This window comes from Rhinolophus hipposideros (assembly GCF_964194185.1).
Source record: "Rhinolophus hipposideros genome assembly, chromosome: X".
In the NCBI taxonomy this organism is placed as follows: Eukaryota; Metazoa; Chordata; class Mammalia; order Chiroptera; family Rhinolophidae; genus Rhinolophus; species Rhinolophus hipposideros.
In genome coordinates, this window is record NC_138046.1 from 50,129,848 (window position 1) to 50,150,065 (window position 20,218).

General features: G+C 44.7%; 1 protein-coding gene across 8 annotated transcripts in view; it reads right to left on the bottom strand.

The window, feature by feature from the left end:
• FRMPD3 (FERM and PDZ domain containing 3) overlaps positions 1 to 20,218 on the bottom strand; it is a 141,127-nt gene that overhangs the window by 23,481 nt on the left and 97,428 nt on the right. For 7 of the 8 annotated variants that reach the window (XM_081042954.1, XM_081042953.1, XM_081042956.1 and 4 more), the window contains 6 exons: positions 20,087 to 20,218; positions 18,553 to 18,672; positions 13,629 to 13,765; positions 13,169 to 13,295; positions 11,062 to 11,151; positions 9,138 to 9,317 (listed from right to left, as the gene is read on the bottom strand). In XM_081042954.1, the coding sequence (XP_080899080.1) occupies positions 9,138 to 9,317; positions 11,062 to 11,151; positions 13,169 to 13,295; positions 13,629 to 13,765; positions 18,553 to 18,672; positions 20,087 to 20,218 (786 nt within the window). Of the gene's footprint in view, positions 1 to 9,137; positions 9,318 to 11,061; positions 11,152 to 13,168; positions 13,296 to 13,628; positions 13,766 to 18,461; positions 18,673 to 20,086 lie in introns of those variants that run through there. The other variant, XM_081042958.1, reaches the window with a different exon arrangement.

The following is a 20,218-nucleotide window of genomic DNA, read 5'->3' on the forward strand; positions in this document are numbered from 1 at the left end:
CCTGACCTTAAATCAGTCAAATTAATTTTGGGATTAGATAGTTGACTGCTTCAGAGACCTGGCAATGATACACCGAAAAATGATGTAATAAAAATTTTAAAAATCAGCACCTTTTCAATAAACCTTCCCAGTATCTGTATTGTAATTTTAAAAGTATGCCTTGTAAACAAGTATGGATCAGATGGAAGTCAGCCATGGGAGCATTCTCCTGGGATATGGCAGTCACCTCCAGATCAAGACCACTGAAGACTGGCTGAAGAGGGAGTCGTGGGGCCACAGGTCTCCTTGACTTTTGAGGGTTCCCAGACTGGGAATTAAGAGCTAAAAGAGTCAGAAGGAGGGAATGAGTCCCTTCTCTGACTGGTGAGAAGTCCAAGTGAGAGGTGATTAGGGCCTCCACTAGGGTACTGGCAGTAAAAAGGGACATCATGACGACTTGATGGAACTTGGTCACCAACTAGACTGGCCTTCTTTAGCTGGATCATCACTTTGGGAACCATTCTGAATCCATAGCAGCTCAGTTTTTGGCTAAAGTTGCACCCGTTTTATTTGCTATCTCCTAGGATCCCGACACATAGCTTGAATTGAATATTTTGCAGTTCATAAAAAACAGGGATTGGCAACCTTTTTCTATAAAGGGCTAGATAGTAAGTGTTTCAGGCCTTGCAGGCCATATAGGCTCTGTTGCAACAAGTCTGCCATTGCAGTGTGAAAACAGCCATAGATAATCCCTAAACTAAACAAATGGATGTGACGGTGTTCCAACAACACTTTATTTACAGAAACAGGATTGGCTCTGGTTTGGCTCATGGGTCGTAGTTTGCCACCTGATCTAGAAGTGAAGGTTCTTTCCAGCTAAATACAGTAGTTTGTATTCATTTTCACATCTCTCAGCTTGTTCCATTTGCCAATGGTAATCTTCTCCTTTGGAAATTCTTCTCTTGGCTTCCGTTTCTGTGAAGTGATACTGTGTTCTGGTTCTGTAATCTCTGGCTATCTCCATCTTGTTGTTTGGCGGGCTCTTTTTGCACAACCTCCCCACCCTATCCATACCTCAGGCTCAGTCCTCAACCCTTAGTTCTTCATCCTCAGGGCATCAACTTTCACCTCTGTGCTGGGGATTCCCAAATTACCATCTCCAGTCTATTTCCACCTTGAGCTCTTTTCCTATTTCAGAACTTGTACAGTGCTATGTCTACATCACACAATCTTGTGCTGAATTGAATCCTATCTTGAATTGTTTAATAGTTACTGTACATCCAATTATACTGCGTGCCACAGTAAGGCATTTAGATTCTGCCTCTTCGGCAATGAGTTAGTGATGCTCCTATGGAGGTCAGGCAATGCCATCAGCAAGAAAAGGCATGGTTTGTACCCAAGAACCGATGGCTCCTTTCTCCAGTGAAAAAGGGACCTCACTGAGATGTTATCTTTAGTCATTATTAGGGAGGAGCTGAGGGGATGTCTGTACGTCCAGTTAATGGATGTTTTTCAGTCATAACAGAATGGTTAATCTTGTGTATAACAAGGTAGACAGAGGGGAATGAAATGGAATGGGAGGGAGGAGAGAATGAGATACCCGCTTCTGCCTCGTTGCCTGCCACCAATGGCAGAAGGATACACCAAGGTTTGGGAGTGAGTAGCTGCGACCACCATATTATGAGGGCCAAAGACTCGCTAGGCTTGCCTCAGGAGCCTTCACAGACATCGTGGCCATTCCTGCTGCCACTGCTTTATTTCAGGCCCTCATTATCTTCCTTCAAGGCCAAAACTCTGAAGGTATATGTGAATGGGTGACAAGTGTACTGAGATCCTGAACCCTGCAGCCTTCAGGTCCTGTTGCCTCTGCCCACAACCTGCCTCATCTGTTTATTCCAGTGTGCCATACAAATCATGACATTTTTTTGTAATATGGAAAAGGTGGGACACACTTACCTCATGACCTCCAGATAGCCTCCTGGTTGGCCTCCCTGTTTCCAGTCTCTATCCACTTCACCTCCATATTGCTGCCTGAGTCATGTTCTAAAATACGACTCTCCCTGTCACTTAAAATCTTATATAGCTCATCACCTAAAACCCACTGCCTTCCAATGTCACACAGACCCTTCAGGACCTGGACCCAACTTACGGCTCCAAGCACAACTCCCACAAACTCTGCCTGTGCCCTCCTTCCATCACAGTCCCTCATCTTATGCTACAGCAGTGGCACATTATTTACAGTTTGCCAGAGATGCCACATTCTTGTACCCCTTCATACCTTAACCTCTGTTGGTCCCTCTAGCTAAAATGCTCCCACACCCTGCTCTGTCTACCCAGCAAGGTGCTACACACTGGCTAGATGGATCATGGGCAGCATTACCCACTGAAAGATGCAGCCACTTATCCCAGAACAAGGCTAACACATTTCCTGACCTCGTGGCACTTACAATCTAGCAGGAAATAAGACATAAACCAAATAATCATAAAAATGAATATGACTGCAAGGTGTGATAAGTGCTATGAAGGCAAAGTACAGACAGCTATCAGAACATAGAATGTCTTGGATCCTTGTGTGGGAGGGTGAGAATGTGAGCATGTGTAACTAATTTGGTTTCAGAAGCTGTAGAGAGCTTCTTTAAGGAAATGGCATTGGCTGATGAATAGAATGAAGGACCATTTGACCAAAGTACAGGCTGACTGCTGGACAAACTGATGGACTAGGTGGGCTGCAGGGCAGTCTGACCCACTCATGCCCTGGCTGACAAGCTGGCTTCAGGATGGAAGAATGCCTAACAACCTAATAGCCTGACATCCTGACCGGTTAAACTGTCTGGCTGGCTGGTCGGCTGGCTAATGGACAGATTGGAGGCTGTGTGACTAACTGGCCGATTAAATTAACTGTCTGACTTCAGTTTCCCCTCTTATTTCTTAACCCAATATAACCCGATATCAGTAATAAGGCAGCATGAAAGCAAAATCCTGTGCTCAGGGCCAAGCACATTCCCAGCTGGCTCAGCACAGCAGGTCAGGAACCTCTCCTCTGTATCACTGCACAGCCAACTGGGCCCCAGCACAGGCTAAATGCAGCTTGGAAAAGGAACACAAATTCACTTTTGGCCAGAAGGGGTAAAACTCAAATCAGAGGTAGGCGAGCAAAGAGATTGGATTAGTTTTCTTAGAACCCTTCAAAACCAACATTTTCTTTTAAATAGGATTTTAATGATCATTATGTCTAATGTAATGCTTATCCCTACAGGAAGCACTAGAGCAATAATGCTCAAAAGAGAATAGGAGATACACTGGGCCACAAGAGATCCCTTGGGACATTCCTTTGATGGCTTCTTTTCTCCCCTTGTGTGCTTCCTTGGTAATGGGGTATGGTAATGGCCCAGTGCTGTCTCAGTACCAGACTGCTGTCTCTTGGAGAAAGAAAGATATTTACACACCTTCGCATGTGCTCCACTAAAAACAAATAAGCTGAGTGAAAACTGTAACTAAGCATGTCCCAGGCCACCTTCAAATGGAGAAGAATAGGAGAATGGAGTTGGAAGCATGGCCAGCCAGCTATGAAAAGGTACAGCGGAAATTAGTTTGACATGCTCCAGCCCCATCTCCTTCCTAAGGTGCTCTGGGAGCTTAAAGGCACCTAGTACTTTTTCTGGGATGCCAACTAGAAATGAGACTAGTCCTGAGGTAGTCTCAGCTTACCCTAGTATCCCTGAAAACAGGAAAAGGATGGGAATCCAAGAGCCTGGAGGGGGCAAGGGTACGACCAGTACATTTGGATTCTTACCTCGGTGGCATTGGAAAAGGCTAATTGGGCATAGCCAGACAATTTGGGCGTAAGACAAAATATCACTTTAAGGCAGTGGTTCTCAGGTCAAATACACATCTGAATTACCTGGGAAGTTTTACAAACCTATATACCCCAGCCTCACCTCCAAACATTCTAATTTAAATGGTCTGAGAGGAAGGGCCTGGACACCCAGTGGTTTTTAATTCTACTCCCACAATTCTACTATGCAGCCAGAGCTGAGAACTACTGCTTTAAGTGAATAATCTTAGTTTTACCAGGTCTTTCCAGAATATTCCCAGACCAGAATGGCATATCTAGGGAGAAATGGGCCAAGTCTGGCTTCTAACCTCCATGCTCCTTGTTAAGGAAATTCAGACAGTCTTTTTTCATGTACCCTCTGCAGTGTGTGCTTGTAAACATTTAACAACCAATTCTCTGAAGTCCTGATTTGTAGTGTTTGACAATTTCCCCAGTGTATATACTCCCACCATGGCCACTTTCAAGTTATCATTGAGATGTCACTGAACACAGAGTTGGTAGAGATCTGTCCAACTTGCTCTTATGCAGCTGTGCAAGGTGGTGGCTACAGCATGACACTGACCCTAAAGATAGACTCCTATCTTTAAAGCCCAGGGAAGCCATTCTCCAGTAAGGCTTCCCAGACCCTGTGCTGCGAAATCCTTCCCCTTGTGCACACATATGCAGAGAGGCACCGCTCAGCAACCACAGATATTGCTGATATCAAGTGCCCCCAGGAAGTTTCCTTAATTCTCTGTATTCTGACATGTTCTTGGTACCTATCCTATGGTAACCCCTTCACTATGCCATGAATTGGCAAACTACTGTCTCTCCTACAAGACAGTAAGTTTCTTGAGGTCAAGGATGTTTTTCCCTGTTTTTTTTTTTTAATTTATTTTCTTTTTCATTTTTGTATCTCCAAATGGGTTTAGCATGCTTCCTAGCAACAGTAAGTTCATACTAAATGATAGAGTATTGGTAGGAAAAGAGGAAGACTGAGGGAGAAAAAAGATCCAGGTTTCCATCTGACAGCCGATTTATCTGAGAAAGACATAAATACTACCCTGTCCATTACATAGGGCACTTGGAACTACTGATGCACACAGCAGACATCTCTGATTATAGATGGATCTGATTTTATAAAACAAAAGTTGGGCATAAACATAATATTTATCAATCAAATCATATCTTTAATGAGAGAGCTTCCTACTTGAAGGAATCTCACCATATATTAGTTTCCTATTGCTTCTATACAAATTAACAGATACTTAATGGCTTAAACCATATACATCTATTCTCTTTACAATTCTGGAGGTGAGAAGTCTGACATGAGTCTCACTAGGGTAAAATCAAAGGTAGACAGGGATGAGTCCCTTTGCGTTCTGGAGGCTCTAGGGGAGAATGGGGTTTCTAGCTTCTCAAGGCCACTCACATTCCTTGGCTCATGGCATCTTCCTCTATCTTCATGGCCATCAGGGTTGGGCTGAGGCCTTACATCGCATTGCTCTGACATCTTCTGCCTCCCTCTTCCACTTCAAAGAACGCTCGTGATTACAAGGTGTGATCATAAAATACGGTGAATGTTTAAATTTAAAAAAATATATTACAGTAAAAGACACATTGCCATTAATCCCCCTCAAAATACTCTCACTTCGAACACACTTATCCCATCGTTCTTGACACTTTCTGAAGCAGTTCTGGAAGTTCTCTTTCGTGAGTGTCTTTAGTTGCACTATTGTGGCTGCCTCGATGTCCTAAATCGATTCAAAACCTTTACCTTTCATGGTCATTTTGACTTTGGGGAAGAGCCAGAAGTCACACGGTACCAGATCTGGTAAATAAGGTGGATGAGGACACACCATAATGTTTTTATTTGACAGAAATTGCCGTACCAGAAGTGGTGTGTGACACGGAGCCTTTCTCGTTGTGATCACAAAATATGGTGACTGCTGCTGCCGAGTGCCATCCAATGGAAAGACAGGGATCTTCAATACAGGTAACAGCACGTTGAATCTTAGTAACAGCATGTGTGACACGTTTCAACTTGTTCAGTGCAGTCAGTTGGGTGTGAGCTACGGTTGAGGGAAGGTGTCTTTTAAAGTGTGCATCATCCTCCATCATGAAAACACTCTATGTCACACATCGCTTCTGGTACGGCAATTTCTGTGAAATAAAAACATTATGATGTGTCCTCACCCACCTTATTCACTGGATATGGCACCATGCGACTTCTGGCTCTTCCCCAAAGTCAAAATGATTCAGGACATCAAGGCAGCCACGACAGCACAACTAAACACACTAACGAAAGAGGACTTCCAGAACTGCTTCAGAAAGTGGCAAGAATGATGGGATAAGTGTGTTAGAAGTGAGGGGGATTTAATGGCAATGTGTCTTTTACTGTAATAAATTTTTAAAACATTCACTGTACTGTTTGATCACACCTCATACACTGGACGTACCTGGATAATTCAGGCTAATCTCCCTATTTTAAGATCAGCTGATTAGCAATAGCAGTCTTACTTCCATCTGCAACCTTAATTCCTCCCTGCCATGTAACATGGCATATTCATAGGTTCTGGGGGTTAGGGCATGAGCGTCTTTGGGTGGCCATTATTCTGCCTGCTGCACATGATAACTCTTTTTACAAAGTAGAAACATTATAATGCAAAGTGGATAATTTCCTTGTGTTTTTTTTCATATGCATTTTAGTGGTTGCTTAAAGTAGGGCCTACCTGAATCATCTGCCACCTCATGGTTGCATCATCTACTTAACCATTCGCTGTTTCCCACTCAGCAAAGTGCAACCTTCTCCTATCCCCCTCCATTCATCAACAAGTTCTTCCATTTATTGTCCTAATGGATAATAAATTATCCACCCACCCATGATGTGGACCCTCTGTGTGCTGCATGTATAGTGCCATTCTTCAGTGTACTCAGGCTACATGCAGCAGGCAATAGAGGTTATGTGTGCACTGTGTGTGCAAGAAAGGAATGTATGTAGGAATATGCATGCCCACTCTTAATGACTGTACAGGTTTCACATTCATCTTTCTTTTTCATTACCACTGCTGTTCTTCCAGCTCAGGCCCTGTCTTTATCACTTCACTCCTGCTCTAACACCATGATCCCCTCCTTACCTCCCTGGTTTCACATTAGCCTTGCTCCTATCCATCAGGCACACTGGTCCAAATCAGCTTTCATTTTATCGCTTCTCTGCTCCAGGGCCTACAGTGGATTCCCACTATTCTATCACATTGAATCTAAATTCCTCGGACTGGCCTTCAAAGGTTATAACTGGCTCGTTCTGCCCACCCCCAATCTCTCCAATCTCCTTTCTTGTTATTCTCTCCAGCCAAGCAAGTATGCTTATCGGCCTGCACATATGGCTTGCTTATTTCCATGCTTGCTCTCTGCCTGTGAATACATCCCACTTTTCTCTGCTAATCCATACGTATCACTTTAAAATCCAGCTGAAAAACATCTCTTGTGGGAAGCCACTTCTGGTTAACCCCTTCCTGTTCTTTCATTCCTATACTTATCTACAAAATTTACTTGATATTAAATCTCTTTATTGCTGTTTTGCTTTTTAAAAAAATAACAGGTCTCATTGTTGGGTACTTATGTCAGGCAGTGTGCTAAGACATTTTATGTACATTTTTTCATTTAATCCTAGATGACAACCTTTTGAGATAGGTACTCCATTTCGCAGTTGAGGAAGTCAGTGCTCAGAGAGATTAAGATACTTTCTCAAAGTCACACAGCTAGGAAGTGGTACAGCTGGGATTTGAACATGGTCTATCTCATTCCAGAGCTCTACACAAGTTCTGATGTTGTGTTATCAAGGCAGTTCATATGTCTTTGTGAGTCTAAGTCTCCCCAATAAGAGTGTAGCCCTCCAGGGCAGCATTCATGCCCACAACTGGGCTAGATTCCTCCTGGAAATAAGAACAGTGCTCCTCACTCAGGCAACACTGACCTTGTTCGGTCTGCTTCCTCCCAAAGCTCTAGACCCAGAGGTGAGTAGTTCTCAAACCTGGCTGTACTACAGAATCACCCGGGGAACTGGAAAATAAATAAATCCTGATGCCCAGGCTGTACCTCGATCAATTAAATCACAATCTCTGGGAGTAGGACCCAAGCATGTGTATTTTTCAAAAGCTCTCGAGGAAATTCTATTCTGCAGCCAATGTCACAGAGCAAAGAAGATTCAGTTGGAAAGATGTTTCTCTGTTTTAAACCCTTTTTATTTCTCAGGAAGCCACAACTCCCGCGCATGTCTTGTCTTTCCTCCCCCTTCCTTACCTACCTATTTGGCTTTTTACCCAACAACATCTGAGGAGGGCAGCAATCATTGGTTGAGGAAGTGGCCACAAGCCAATATCAGCTCCAGGCAGGTTCCTAAACCAATGGCAATCCTGTGAATCGCAGGTGGAAAAATTAACATATTAAAGCTTTCTGGGTTTCACAAAGACAAAAATAAATTAAATAATTTGCTCTTTTAGAAACAGCAAACACTAAACCTCTTAATGTGCTAACAACATCTCCCATTGGGAAATCCTTTAAGGAAGAAAAGTTGCACCTCCCTTAATAGCTTTCACCAGCTGGCAGACCTGCTCCCCACCCACACTGGTCACTGGGGGTTCAAACAGGAGAGCCGTGGAGGAGGTGGTTGACCATGGTTGCCAGACTCTGAAAAAGTTTCTTGCCAGGCTGAAGGAGCTGATCTATGGGAAATGTTCTAAGATTCTGGAAGAGGTGTACTCTGGGAGTTGAAATTGGGACTACGTTCTACCTGCTCACCACTTCCCCAGGCCCCCTTGATTCCAAGTGGGTGTGCCTATGGCAGGCACACCATGATTCCAAGTGGGTGTGCCTATGGCAGGGCTCCCCAAATGGTATGCACATATCCTTTCAGCCTCTGGGGCAGCCAGGCAGCGCCTGGGGTGCCCAGGGTATCTGGGGACTGGTCCATTTACTGCAGTATTCCACATGAATGTAATTTCCTATGTGTTCTATGACACAAGAAAGATTTGGAAATGATGGCCTGGGTGTAGCTCCAAGTTCTCCAGTTCCTCTGCTCTTTGCTAAAGACCTCTTATGGGTCACTTGGACACTCCCTAGCTTTCCCTAGCACTGGCTCACCTTAATACGTGGCCAAGAAGATACCAGATCCCACAGGGTTGAGAAGGGAAAGAAAGATGAGCTCAAAGGGGTTCAGGATCTGAACCACTTCAGAACAACTGAACCTCACCTGATAGGCTCAAACGCCCTTTCTCAAGGTTACTTCTTTCTTTGTCCCCAAGGCCTGTCCCTGGAGAGAAGTGGGGCCCAAAGCTGGGCTTACCTTGGCATCCATGATGCTGGTCTCCACCCGTGCCACGCCCTGGTTCTCCCGGAACAGCTGGATCTTGCTGATCTTGCTGAACTCGGACAGCACAGTGGTAAGGTTGGTTTTGAGGTCAATAACATGGCTGATACCGTGACGGGGTCCCACCAGGAGAGTGGTGGCTGACTGCTTCTCGTCCTAGTGCCCAAGTGTGGCGGGCAGCATTCACAGGAAGGCAGAAGAGATGGGGGGAGGAAGCAGGAGGAGAGAAAACAGGCATTGGACCAGTTTTGCTGGGATGTCTGGAAATATCTGGGGCTCAGTGTCAGGGCAGAAGGACAGCCTTCAGGGGAAAATGCTCTGGGATGCTCCTGTTCTCAGGTCAGGGCCCCAGATCATCCGTGCAAATGGACACATCGGCCTCAGCAGCAGGCTGAGGGAAGTAAACAGCAGCAGGGCTGGCTCTAGCAAAATCATGAAGTCAGCAAGGTTTGTTTCAGTGCCTTTACAGCACCATATTCCTATCACATCCCAAGGACTTTCCATTTGTGGCTGCAGGCCCCTCAAGTCCTCCACTCAATGCTCTGCCTGAGCAGGTGGCACCCTGTGTTTTGTCTTTATCTCTCGCTGGACCAACAACCACTCAAACTTGCACTTCTCACTGGGTGCCAAAAGCTAAAGTGAAAAAGAAGTATCTCTGCCTAAGGTGTTAAGGGTTGATTGGGTACTTAATGCGAGGCGGGGGAGGTGGGTCTCCCTCCCTAAGAAGATATTTTCCCTCAATAGACACAACAGCAGTCTTAACCCAAAGGAATGGCCTATAAGAATTTCAACAGTGGCAGACGTGTGGGGGGTGGAGTGGAGGGAGGGGACAGTGGGCTTTCAGTGATCCTCAAATCCCAGTATGTAAATGGCTACCTCTGCACCAAATGGACGGAATTCCCTTAAGTGGTCCCGATAGGCTCCTTGGCTCCATCAGGCCTGAGTCTTCTGTGGGCCTATTCCCTGGTATCAGCATCACCTGGAGGAACCTGTTCCATCTGTTATAGATTCTTCGATAGGCAGCTTTCCACTGGTGTGCCCCACGAGCATGAACACAACAGCATGTTTCCCAGAGCGTGACAAGCACCTGAATCCAGTCAGCATGGTGTTGTGACTTTTCTTTCACCACAGCTTGCCAGGGGAAACTAGCCTTGGGCACAGTCTTAGGGGGACCAGCACTCCCTCCCACTCCGCAGAGGGGTGTTGTTGCAATTGAGGCCCTGGGCAGACAGGGGGAAGTATGCTAACTTAGGAAGCCTGGGGTTGGGACTGAGGCGGTATAAGAAAGGGCAATGAAACAGAGCAGGGATCAGCAAACTCAGGGCCATGGCAAAGCTGGCTCACCACCAGTTTTTGGAGGGCCCACGAACTAAGAATGGTTTTCACATTTTTAAATGGTTGCAAAACGATCAAAGGAACCATATTTGTGACACGTGAAAAATCACATGAAATTCAAATTTCAGGGTCCATAAATAGGGATAGTGGATCACAGCCACACTCATTTGTTTATAAATTTGTCTGTGGCTTCTTCCATGCTACAATGGCGGGGCTGAATATTTGTGACATGTGCACGGCCTGCCTGCAAAGCCTAATATATGTACTATCTGGCCCTTTATGGAAAAAGTTTGCCAACCTATAGAGGAAAGGGGACACAAAAGGGTCATGGAGGGATACTGAAAACAAATATTGCCTCCTACTTTACAATTTTACCAGAGGCAGGACCAGAGCACCATAGGAGGGGAGAGAGAGAAGGAGGAGGAAGAGGAGGGAAGGACTTTAGAAATATTTTCCGGGAGAGAACGCCCCCCTAAAACTCTAAAGGAATCCCTCCTGCTCTCCACCCAAGGACAGCACACACAGAGGTCTCCCTCCCCCCCACACTCCCACTGCCCTCACTGACCAGGCCCACAGTGTTGAACAAAACGCCAGTGAAGGTTGGAAGTTCATTCAGAATTCGAAGATACTGGAGCTTTGCCTGAATTGCAGAGCCCTGTAGAAACAACCCACCCAGAAATATGAGAAACTTGAGACGCACAAAAGCAAACCACGTTCTCAGGAGGGAGTGTCATCATCTTAGGACAGGCACTAGTCAGCAAGCCACACTGTGGGAGTGTGAGGAGACCCTGGGCAAAACTGCAGGAAAATTCTAGTTTGGAAAGCTCTTGCCTCTAGCATTCCCTTTCCCTTTCTAAACTCTGCTTCTTCCTCCTGATCCTCGTTCCTTGAGAATCCAGCTTGCTTATTTTGTTCTTGGGTTAACTCCAACACTTTCCCCAACTGTGACACCCCACCTCATCTATACCTCTCTCCTGAGAACCCCTATAGCCACTAGATACTGGCCATCCCCAACTGGGGGTCCCTCTCAATACCTTGAATCCTGAGGACCCCTAAGTCCAACCTAGGAGTCACAATGGACTCCTCCCTTATCGTCTTACCTGAGAGGGCTACCAGTCACCAAATTATCTTGATTCCACCTCTTAAGTGTCTCTCCAACCTATCCACCCCTTTTCTGTAGCCCCACGCTCATTGCCTTGATGCCCCCCAACCTATGTCAGGGTGGCAGCCAGGTTACCTTCAGTATGACACTCCTTTCCCTCAACCTCTCCACACTGCTTAGTGGGGGCATCCTAAAACATTAGATTAATCACATCAGGGGCCTGCTTAAACCCTTCAATGGTTCCTGCTGCCTACAGCGTGAAATATAACTCCTTTCCAAGGCACACAAGACTCTCCATGAATTGGCTCCTGCCAACCTCTCCAGCCTTCTCTCTTGCACCCACTGCCCCCACCCCAGTGCCACAAGAATGTTCCTTGAACATTCTCTCCTGCCTTATGCTGAACTATTTGCATTTCTTTCCATGTACCATGTTCTCTCATATCCCCAGGCCTTTGGTCAGACAGATCTCCCTGCCTGGGAAAGTCTTCCTCCCCCCAGCTCATCTAGCCAAACTCTTATCTGTCTGTCAAGACCCAGCTCTGGTGTCAAATGCATGATTCCTGGTCTTTTCCACCTCCCTCTGGCTGGGTTGGGTGTTCCTTCTGCATGCTTCCAGAGCACGCACACCTGTCGCACTGTGTTGTGACTATGTGTTTCCCCACTAGCCTGTGCCTGACTCGAGGGCAGAGACCAGGACTTCTTTATCTTTGTATCTCCAGCCCAAGCACTGGGGGGCCTCCAAAAGTGTTTGCTGAGGAGACGGTTGGGAGCACTGATATTCTCCTCTGGGAAGAAAACAATCTGATTAAATATGCCAGCAAGGTAGGAATGGTTTAACTCTCTGGAGAAATCTGCATCCTAAAAGAGAAGCTAGTTGGTAATGCAAGGAATCTGGAATGGGTGAAATATATGGGGTGACTGTGTCCTGTGTCTACATGCTGATTCCAGTGCCCCTCAACACCCTCCTGACTCCTGGGCACAAGCAGATTGAGCCTTACAAACTCCAGGGCTGGGGGAGCAGGGAGTGGGAGTCCTTCAGAGGGCACCTGAGAAAGTGCTGGAGAGCATAGCAGTGACCTGAGCCTTCCAGGCCACCCAGTCACCCATTCTCTGGGTCAGGCTTTGTCGCACTGGGCTAGGCTTTTATCTGCCAGAATTCCCTGTCCCAGGACTGATGAATTAGAAAGCTAATGAGGAACAGACCAGTCATTTTTATGGAAAACATGTACCTCCTCGGGGTCCAGTAAAGTCCACAATGGCAGGCGTTCAACCAGCACTGACTAAATGGGTGAAATGACCCAAGAATTTTCTCATCCTGAATGTTGGCCCCTTTGCTTTGAGGACCTTGGGCTCGCTCAGTGATTGGCCACTGAGCTGTCTCTTGGGGAGATTCAGGCTTGGGGAAAACCCCTTTCTACAATCGTCCCTCATATCTGGCCAAGCCGGATGTATACCCAAGTTGAACACAGTGGGGAGGTTCTCCAGAAGACCGGAGCTGCGGGGGAATCATGCAGCGGCCCCCATGGCCACTAGTGCCTGAGCAGGGTGTCCAATGGCCTACTTTGGGTACCTTTGTGCTGCTGGAAGAATGTGTTTGGTGGGCCTTAAGTTGCTGAGAGAGAGATTTTCGGAGGTTCTTCTCTTTGATGCCCTGCAGGAGGGAGGGGGGAAGAAAGGGTTCCAGGCCCCACTCCTTCCTAAAAGCAAAAGAAAAGAACTTAGTGAGAGAGACAAACTGGGATAGAGAAAGGAAGATAGTAAGACAAACTGAATGAATCTGAGAGGCAGAGATGGAGGAATAGAGCCTGGGAGAAAAAGAAAGATGGATGGGGGCAGGAGAATTACATTGGCCACAGTACCCTAGTAGAAGCTGTAGCTCAAGTACATCATGGTCTAGGTATGAGACACTCCAGTTCTCACCCCCATCCCAGACCTACATTCCTGAAAAGCATAGCATAGCTCAACCATTGCATCTTTTCCCTACACAGCTTTAGAAGGGCTCCCATCCCAAGGGCCCCAGCACAACTCACTCTACATTCTTGAGCGAAATCTTCTGACTAGGTCGAGTGGCTGAGACAGTGATATAGATGTGAAGGGCAGCAAGGCCCAAAAGCATCTCCGGCTTGGGGTCCATTCCGAAGCGTTCTCTGATAACATCATTCCGACTCTGTGAGAGAGGGCAGTCCAAACCTGTCAATTAAAGGAGATGTTCCCTCCCTACCCCACCCTTTTCTACTCCCTTCCATTCCAGAAAAACATCCTATATCAGTAAAACATACTAGGTCAAGGGGAAAAGGAAGATCCTGCCTTTGGGGAAGAGGTAACAAAGAAACCTTCGGTCTCAGAGCCACTATTCACTTCATTCAGTGGATATTGGACAGCCTTCTTCCCAGCGATGGGTGCACACAGAGGCAAGGCACAAGTGGGCCGAACATCTAGGTCACTGCAAAAGTGACACATGGCAACACTCTTTCTTTCCTCTTGTTGCAAGAGACCCTCCCTGCCTTTTCTTGGGGGGGGGCTATACTCACACACACACCTAGCCATACAGGGTTCCTCTACGAGCTCAGATGGAAACAAAGGAAGAGAGACATTGGGAGGGGCTTTCTATAGGGCTCTGGCCCAGAAGCCTAGGGTGAGAGATGGATTGCAGGGATGGAGCAAATATTTTGTTCTTTGGGGTCTGAAGATCAAAAGCTGTGATGAGTCAGTCATCCTTATGCTATCCTAAAAGGGGTCCCCTAGAGTTACTGGCCAAGGGTATGACAATCCCCAAACCCTGAGGGTCAGAGTCTCAACTATCATTGATTCAGCCTTGGTTAGACCAGTTGCCCATTGTATTGAGGTGAATGAGCTAAGGGACTAGAGAGCCATGATGGTATTACTACAGTATAGGAGAGAGTGGAAAAGGAATGCTTCATCAATGATCATCTACGCAGAAAATCCAATGGAATCTAAAAAAAAAGAAAAACTACTAGAACTAATGAGTTAGCAAGGTTGCAGGATATAAGAACAATGTACAAAAACAAATTGTATTTATTTCTACATGCTTGCAACAATCAGAAATTGAAATTAAAAATCAAAACCATTTACCATAGCATCACAAATATGAAGTAATTAAAGATAAATCTGTCAAAATATGTGAAAGACCTGTACACTGAACACTAGAAAACATTGCTGAAAAAATTAAAGAAGACCTAAATAAATGTAAAAGTGTACTGTGTTCACGGGTTTGAAGACTCAATATTATTAAGATGTCAGTTCTCCCCAAATGGATATATAGATTTAACACAATTCCAATCAGAATCACAGCAAGTTTTTGGTAGAAACTGAGAAGCGAATTCACACGGAAATGCAAAGGACCTAAAATGGCCAAAACAACTTTGAAAAAGAAGAACAAAGTTGGAGGACAAACACTATCTGATTTTAAGACTTATTATGAAGCTATAGTAATCAAAAGAGTGTGATGTTGCCATAAAGCTAGACAGGTAGATCAATGGAACAGAAGAGAGACTTCAGAAATAGACCCACACGTATATAGACAACTGATTTTTGACAAAGGTGCAAAGGAAAATCCGTGAAAAAAGGATAGTCTTCAACAAATGGTGCTGGAACAACTAAATATTCACATGCAAAAAACCCAACTTTGATCAATACCCTGTACCACACATAAAAGTTAACTCAAAATGGATCACAGACCTAAATGTAAAGCCTAAAATGATAAAACTTCCAGAAAAAATAGGAGAAAATCTTTGTGACTGTGGGTTAGGCAAAGGTTTCTTAGATATGATACCACAAGCACAATTCATAAAAGAACAAATTGACAAATTTGACTTTATCAAAATTCAAACTTTTGTTCTGTGAAAAACATTGTTTAGACACTGAAAAGACAAGCCAGAGAGGCTGGGAGAAAATAACTGCAAATAACATTACCAACAAACGACTGTTTCCACAATACGTAAATAACTCCCAAAACTTGATAACAAGAAAACAAACAACCCCAATAAAAAAGTGGGCAAGATTTGAACAGAAACTTAACCAAAAAAAAGATGCAGGATGGCAAATAGGCACATGAAAAGATGTCATTAGGGAAATGCAAATGAAAACCACAATGAAATATCACTGTATGCTATTAGAATGACTTAAAAAAATACTGACAATACCAAGTGCTGATGAAGATGGGGAGAAACTGGGACTCTCGTACCTGCCTGGTGGGAATGTAAAATGGTACTTTGGAAAACAGTATTGGAGTTTCTGTAAAAAATTAAAGAAAGATCTACCGTATGATCAAACCATTCCATTCTTAGGTATTTACCCAAGGGAAGAGAAAGTATATGTCATACAAAGACTTGTACGTGAATATTCATAAAAGCTTTTTTTTTTTTTTGGAGTAACAAAAAACCTGAAAACAACCCAAATGTCCATCAGCAGGTGAACTGATAAACACATTTTGGTACATCCATACCATGGAATAAGAAGGAATGAACTAGTGATACACACAACAACATGAATGGATCTCAAAATCATTATGACGAGTGAAAGAAGCCAGACCAAAATAAGTGTACATACTGTATGATTTCGTTTATATAAAACTCTAGAAAAGGCAAAGTAATCTATAGTGACTGACAGCAGGTCAGTGGTTGCCTAGGAATAGGGAGACAAATTACAAAGGAGCCTGAGGAAACCTTTGGGGGTGATGGATATGTTCAGTATCTTGATTGTGGTGATGGTTTCATGGGTATAAACATATTTCAAAACTTATCAAATTGTATACTTTATATGTGAAGTTTTTTATGTGTCAATTAGGCCTCAATAAAGCTGCTTAATATAAAAAAGAGGGAATACAGTCACAAATATTCCAATAACTATATATGGTGCCAGATAGGTACTAGACTTATCAAGATGAGCTCTTCATAAGGTATATAAATATTGAATAACTATGTTGCACACCTGAAACTAACATTGTATGTGAACTATATCAAAAATAAATTTTAAAAATAATCTAAAAATGATTTAAGAAATGGAAGAAAGAATACAGCTGAAATCCATATCATCACAAAGGGGAGAGAGGGTGGACATGTTTTGTCACCAAATTCTAAAACACTTGAACCAAGATGACCACCAGAAGCTTGAATGAAGAAATGTAGGGAAAATAAAATAAGAACTAAACTTATAAAATTCATAGAGAAACCACAATTCATTGCCCTGTAGCGTGCTGATAAAGGAACCCAAGGCTGTTTGAGAAATGTTCCTAACATTTTAGGTTGTCAGAAGGGGCAGCAAGGACAACCATGATGTCCCATAGCACAGCTCCAGGTGTCAACATCAGAGACATCATCAGAGATGAGTTTGGAGAGTATTACCCCCTCTCTCATCAAGCACTCTATATGTCCTATTGGCAACTAAAACTCAACACGTCTCAAAATGAACTCATCTTTTCCCCAAATCCATTCCACTATCTACATACCCTAACTTGGGCAATGATATCACATTTACCACTCGAGTCAAAGCCCATCGATTCTCCTTTTAAATATCTCTTGAGTCCCATCCCACCTCCTCCATCACTGCCCTGATTCCAGCCCCCACCATTTCTCCTCTGGATAACTGCAATAGCTCCCTAGCTGGTGTACTTCCTCAGCAGTCTGCAGTCTTTTAACATTGCTCATCTGACCAGGCTACTCTCCTTTCAGCATTTCTGTGCCCCCACTCTACAGCAGGAGTTATTTAGCTGCACATTAGAATCACGTGAGGAATTTTTAAAATGTCACTGTTTGGACCTCATTCCCATAGATTTTGATTTATTTGGTCTTGGGTCGGACAGAACATTTTTTTTCCCACAAAGCTTCCCAGGTAATTCTAATGTGCAGCTAGGGTTAAGACCCACTGCCCTAATGTAGTGGTTCTCAAACTCTATCAGGCATCATAATCCCCTAGAAGACTTGTTAAAACAGACTTCTGGGCCCTACCTGCAGTTTCTGATTCAGTAGGACTAGGCTGGGGCTCAAGCATTTGCATTTCTAACAACTTTCAGGTTGCTGCTGCTGCTGCTGCTGGTCCAGGGACCACATTTTAAGAACCACTGCCCTAAATAATTTTAAAGCCTGTACTTGTCATGATCTATCAAGACCTTCACCACCTTCTTCCTGTCTTTCCCATTTTATTTCCTATTGCTCCTTACCTCACATTCTCCACTTTAGCCATAATAAATTACTCGCAGCTCTCTCATCGTGTTGTGCTGTTTCATGCCACGGAGCCTTTGTAGATGCAAGTCCCTTTGCTTAGAATGTGCCCATCCCACTACACCTGTGCACGTAGCAAATATCTGCTCATTCTTCAAAGCTAAGAGCATGCGTGCATCACTCCCTCTGTGAAGCCTCCATTATCCCCCTTCCATGGAGAGTTGGCAAACTGCTTCCTGGGTGTCCCTACTGACAATTGTACCCTGTCATCATCATACTGCCTATCACACTATCTTATATTTATTTGTGTACATATCTATGAGCTCTAGCAAGTCAGACAGTTCTTTGTTCACCTTGATCGATAGCACTGAGCACAGGGCCTGGCCCAGAGTAAGTGCTCAGCAAATGTCTCTGGATGAACTGAATTGGGAATCATTTCCTTACTAGGCACTAGGGGTTGGGTCCCCGTTACCCAAACTGACTTGTTAAACCTTGGGATCTTGTGAAAGTGCTGGAACTACTGGTGTTTGCTCCTGAAAACTGATGAAATCTGTCTAGACAAACAGACAGGACTTTGAACCACAGCCAGCTCAGGTCACCAGACCAACCAAATTGGCCATGGACTACAATGGTAACAGAAAATGAAAGGGCCTTCAAAGCTACCTGGAGGTTGGAAAAACTTACATAGTGTCTTCATTGTGATGGCAGAACAGCCTGCCTGCTTGTTTGTCCATTGGTCTGTCTGTCTGTCTATGTATCCCCAATCAGACTCTACCTGGATGTACAGGTACTCGAAAGCAGCAGGATCCCGACGTAGCAGCTCCACTGGGTCTTTGGGAAAGAAACTTATTCGGAAGAGGCATTTCATTCCTTGATAGTGTGTCCGCTGAACCACCTGAATCCCAGGGATGAGAGGTTGGAGGCAAAAAGATCTGGGAATCAACAGCTGTGCTGGTGGGAGCCAGCTCAGTGGCTCCTCAAAGGGACGCTTGAGCAAGGGTACTGTTTACTACGCTGTCTCACGGCCGGCCAATTCCGACTATCCTTATAGAAAACTCATGAGGACCCAGGTATTTTCTGCCCTTCTGACATAAATGACCAGAATTTTTGAATCACTTATCCAGGACCTGGCCGTTATCAACAATTGGGTCTAAGGCCCAAGATACTAGGTAGAAAGAGAGGGCTCCTGGGAACTTCTCTGGCTCTTTTCTTGCTGTGGGACCAATGCCTTTACCTTGCAGAGGGGCCCAGACTCAAGCAGAATAAGTTGCTGATTAGAAGCTAAATCAAAAATTTAAAATCCCATTTGGAGGTATAGATAAAACAAGGTGGCAATGTATCACTAACTGTTGAAGCTGGCATGGGTGATGAGGATTCCTTATACAATTCCTTCTACTCTTTTGTATATTTGATTGTTTTGCAATAAAAAAGTTTAAAATTCCATTTGGAACAAGAGACCAGTTGGATTCAGAAGACCTGTTGAGTGGTGGGGAGGCGCGTCGGCCGTCCTCCAAGCAGGACACCCACAACCTTGCCTTCATAGGGGGGACTCACGAGGCCCTGGGTTGCATTTGTCTGAGAGCTAAACTTGAAGAATTTTTCTTTCCAAAATCCACAAATTTTTTGTGTTTGATTTTGGCTTTTGTTTCATTTCCATTTATGCATTTCTTCCCAACAGTCCCTCTCCAACTTCTTCCCTCCCCCTCTGGAAGTATTGATTGGCTCTTCTGGTGTTTCACCATTGGTGAAATACTATGCAACAAAGCTGAATTTCTCCAGCCTTTTTCCATATGGCAAAGGCTAGGATGATAAAATGCTTTCTCCTACTCTGCCTTGGAAGTTGATGCGGGTGACATGCTACCCATTCTTGGCCCCACTCAGCCCATTCTCAGACCACACTTGTCCTGGCCTCACTGATCTTGCTAGACTCCACTTGTTGACCCTTCCTTTACAGCCTTCATCTGAAGGCCATTTCCTTTCAGAGGCAGAAATGTCTATCAGGCACAGCTTCAAGGAGACAGAATAGTTGACACAGCTCTTCAACTCAGCATTCAGGAGCCATGCAGTGACTCACCACCGCAAAGTTTTCCCACTAGAGACCAAGACTAACAATCTTCATGTCTTTTTTGGTCACAAGGGACATTGCCAAAAGCCCTCTGGAGGTGGGTAGTATAGACCGCTATTGAGACCTGTGAGTTTCTGGCCGAGCACATCATTATGAATTTTTCCAAAAAGAGAGTACCTGGGGTCCTCTTCTCTAGCAGAGGCCATAGGCAAAGCTATCAAGCCAGGATAAAAGAGTTACTTACATAAGCCAAGGGCTGCTTGTCCTGGAGAAGCAGGAATTTGTGGCTCTGTTCTGGCCCAGCATACTCAAGGACAAGAGCAAAGTGCTCAATGTACCTCAGGGAAAGACGGTCTTGTAATGTCATCATCACATC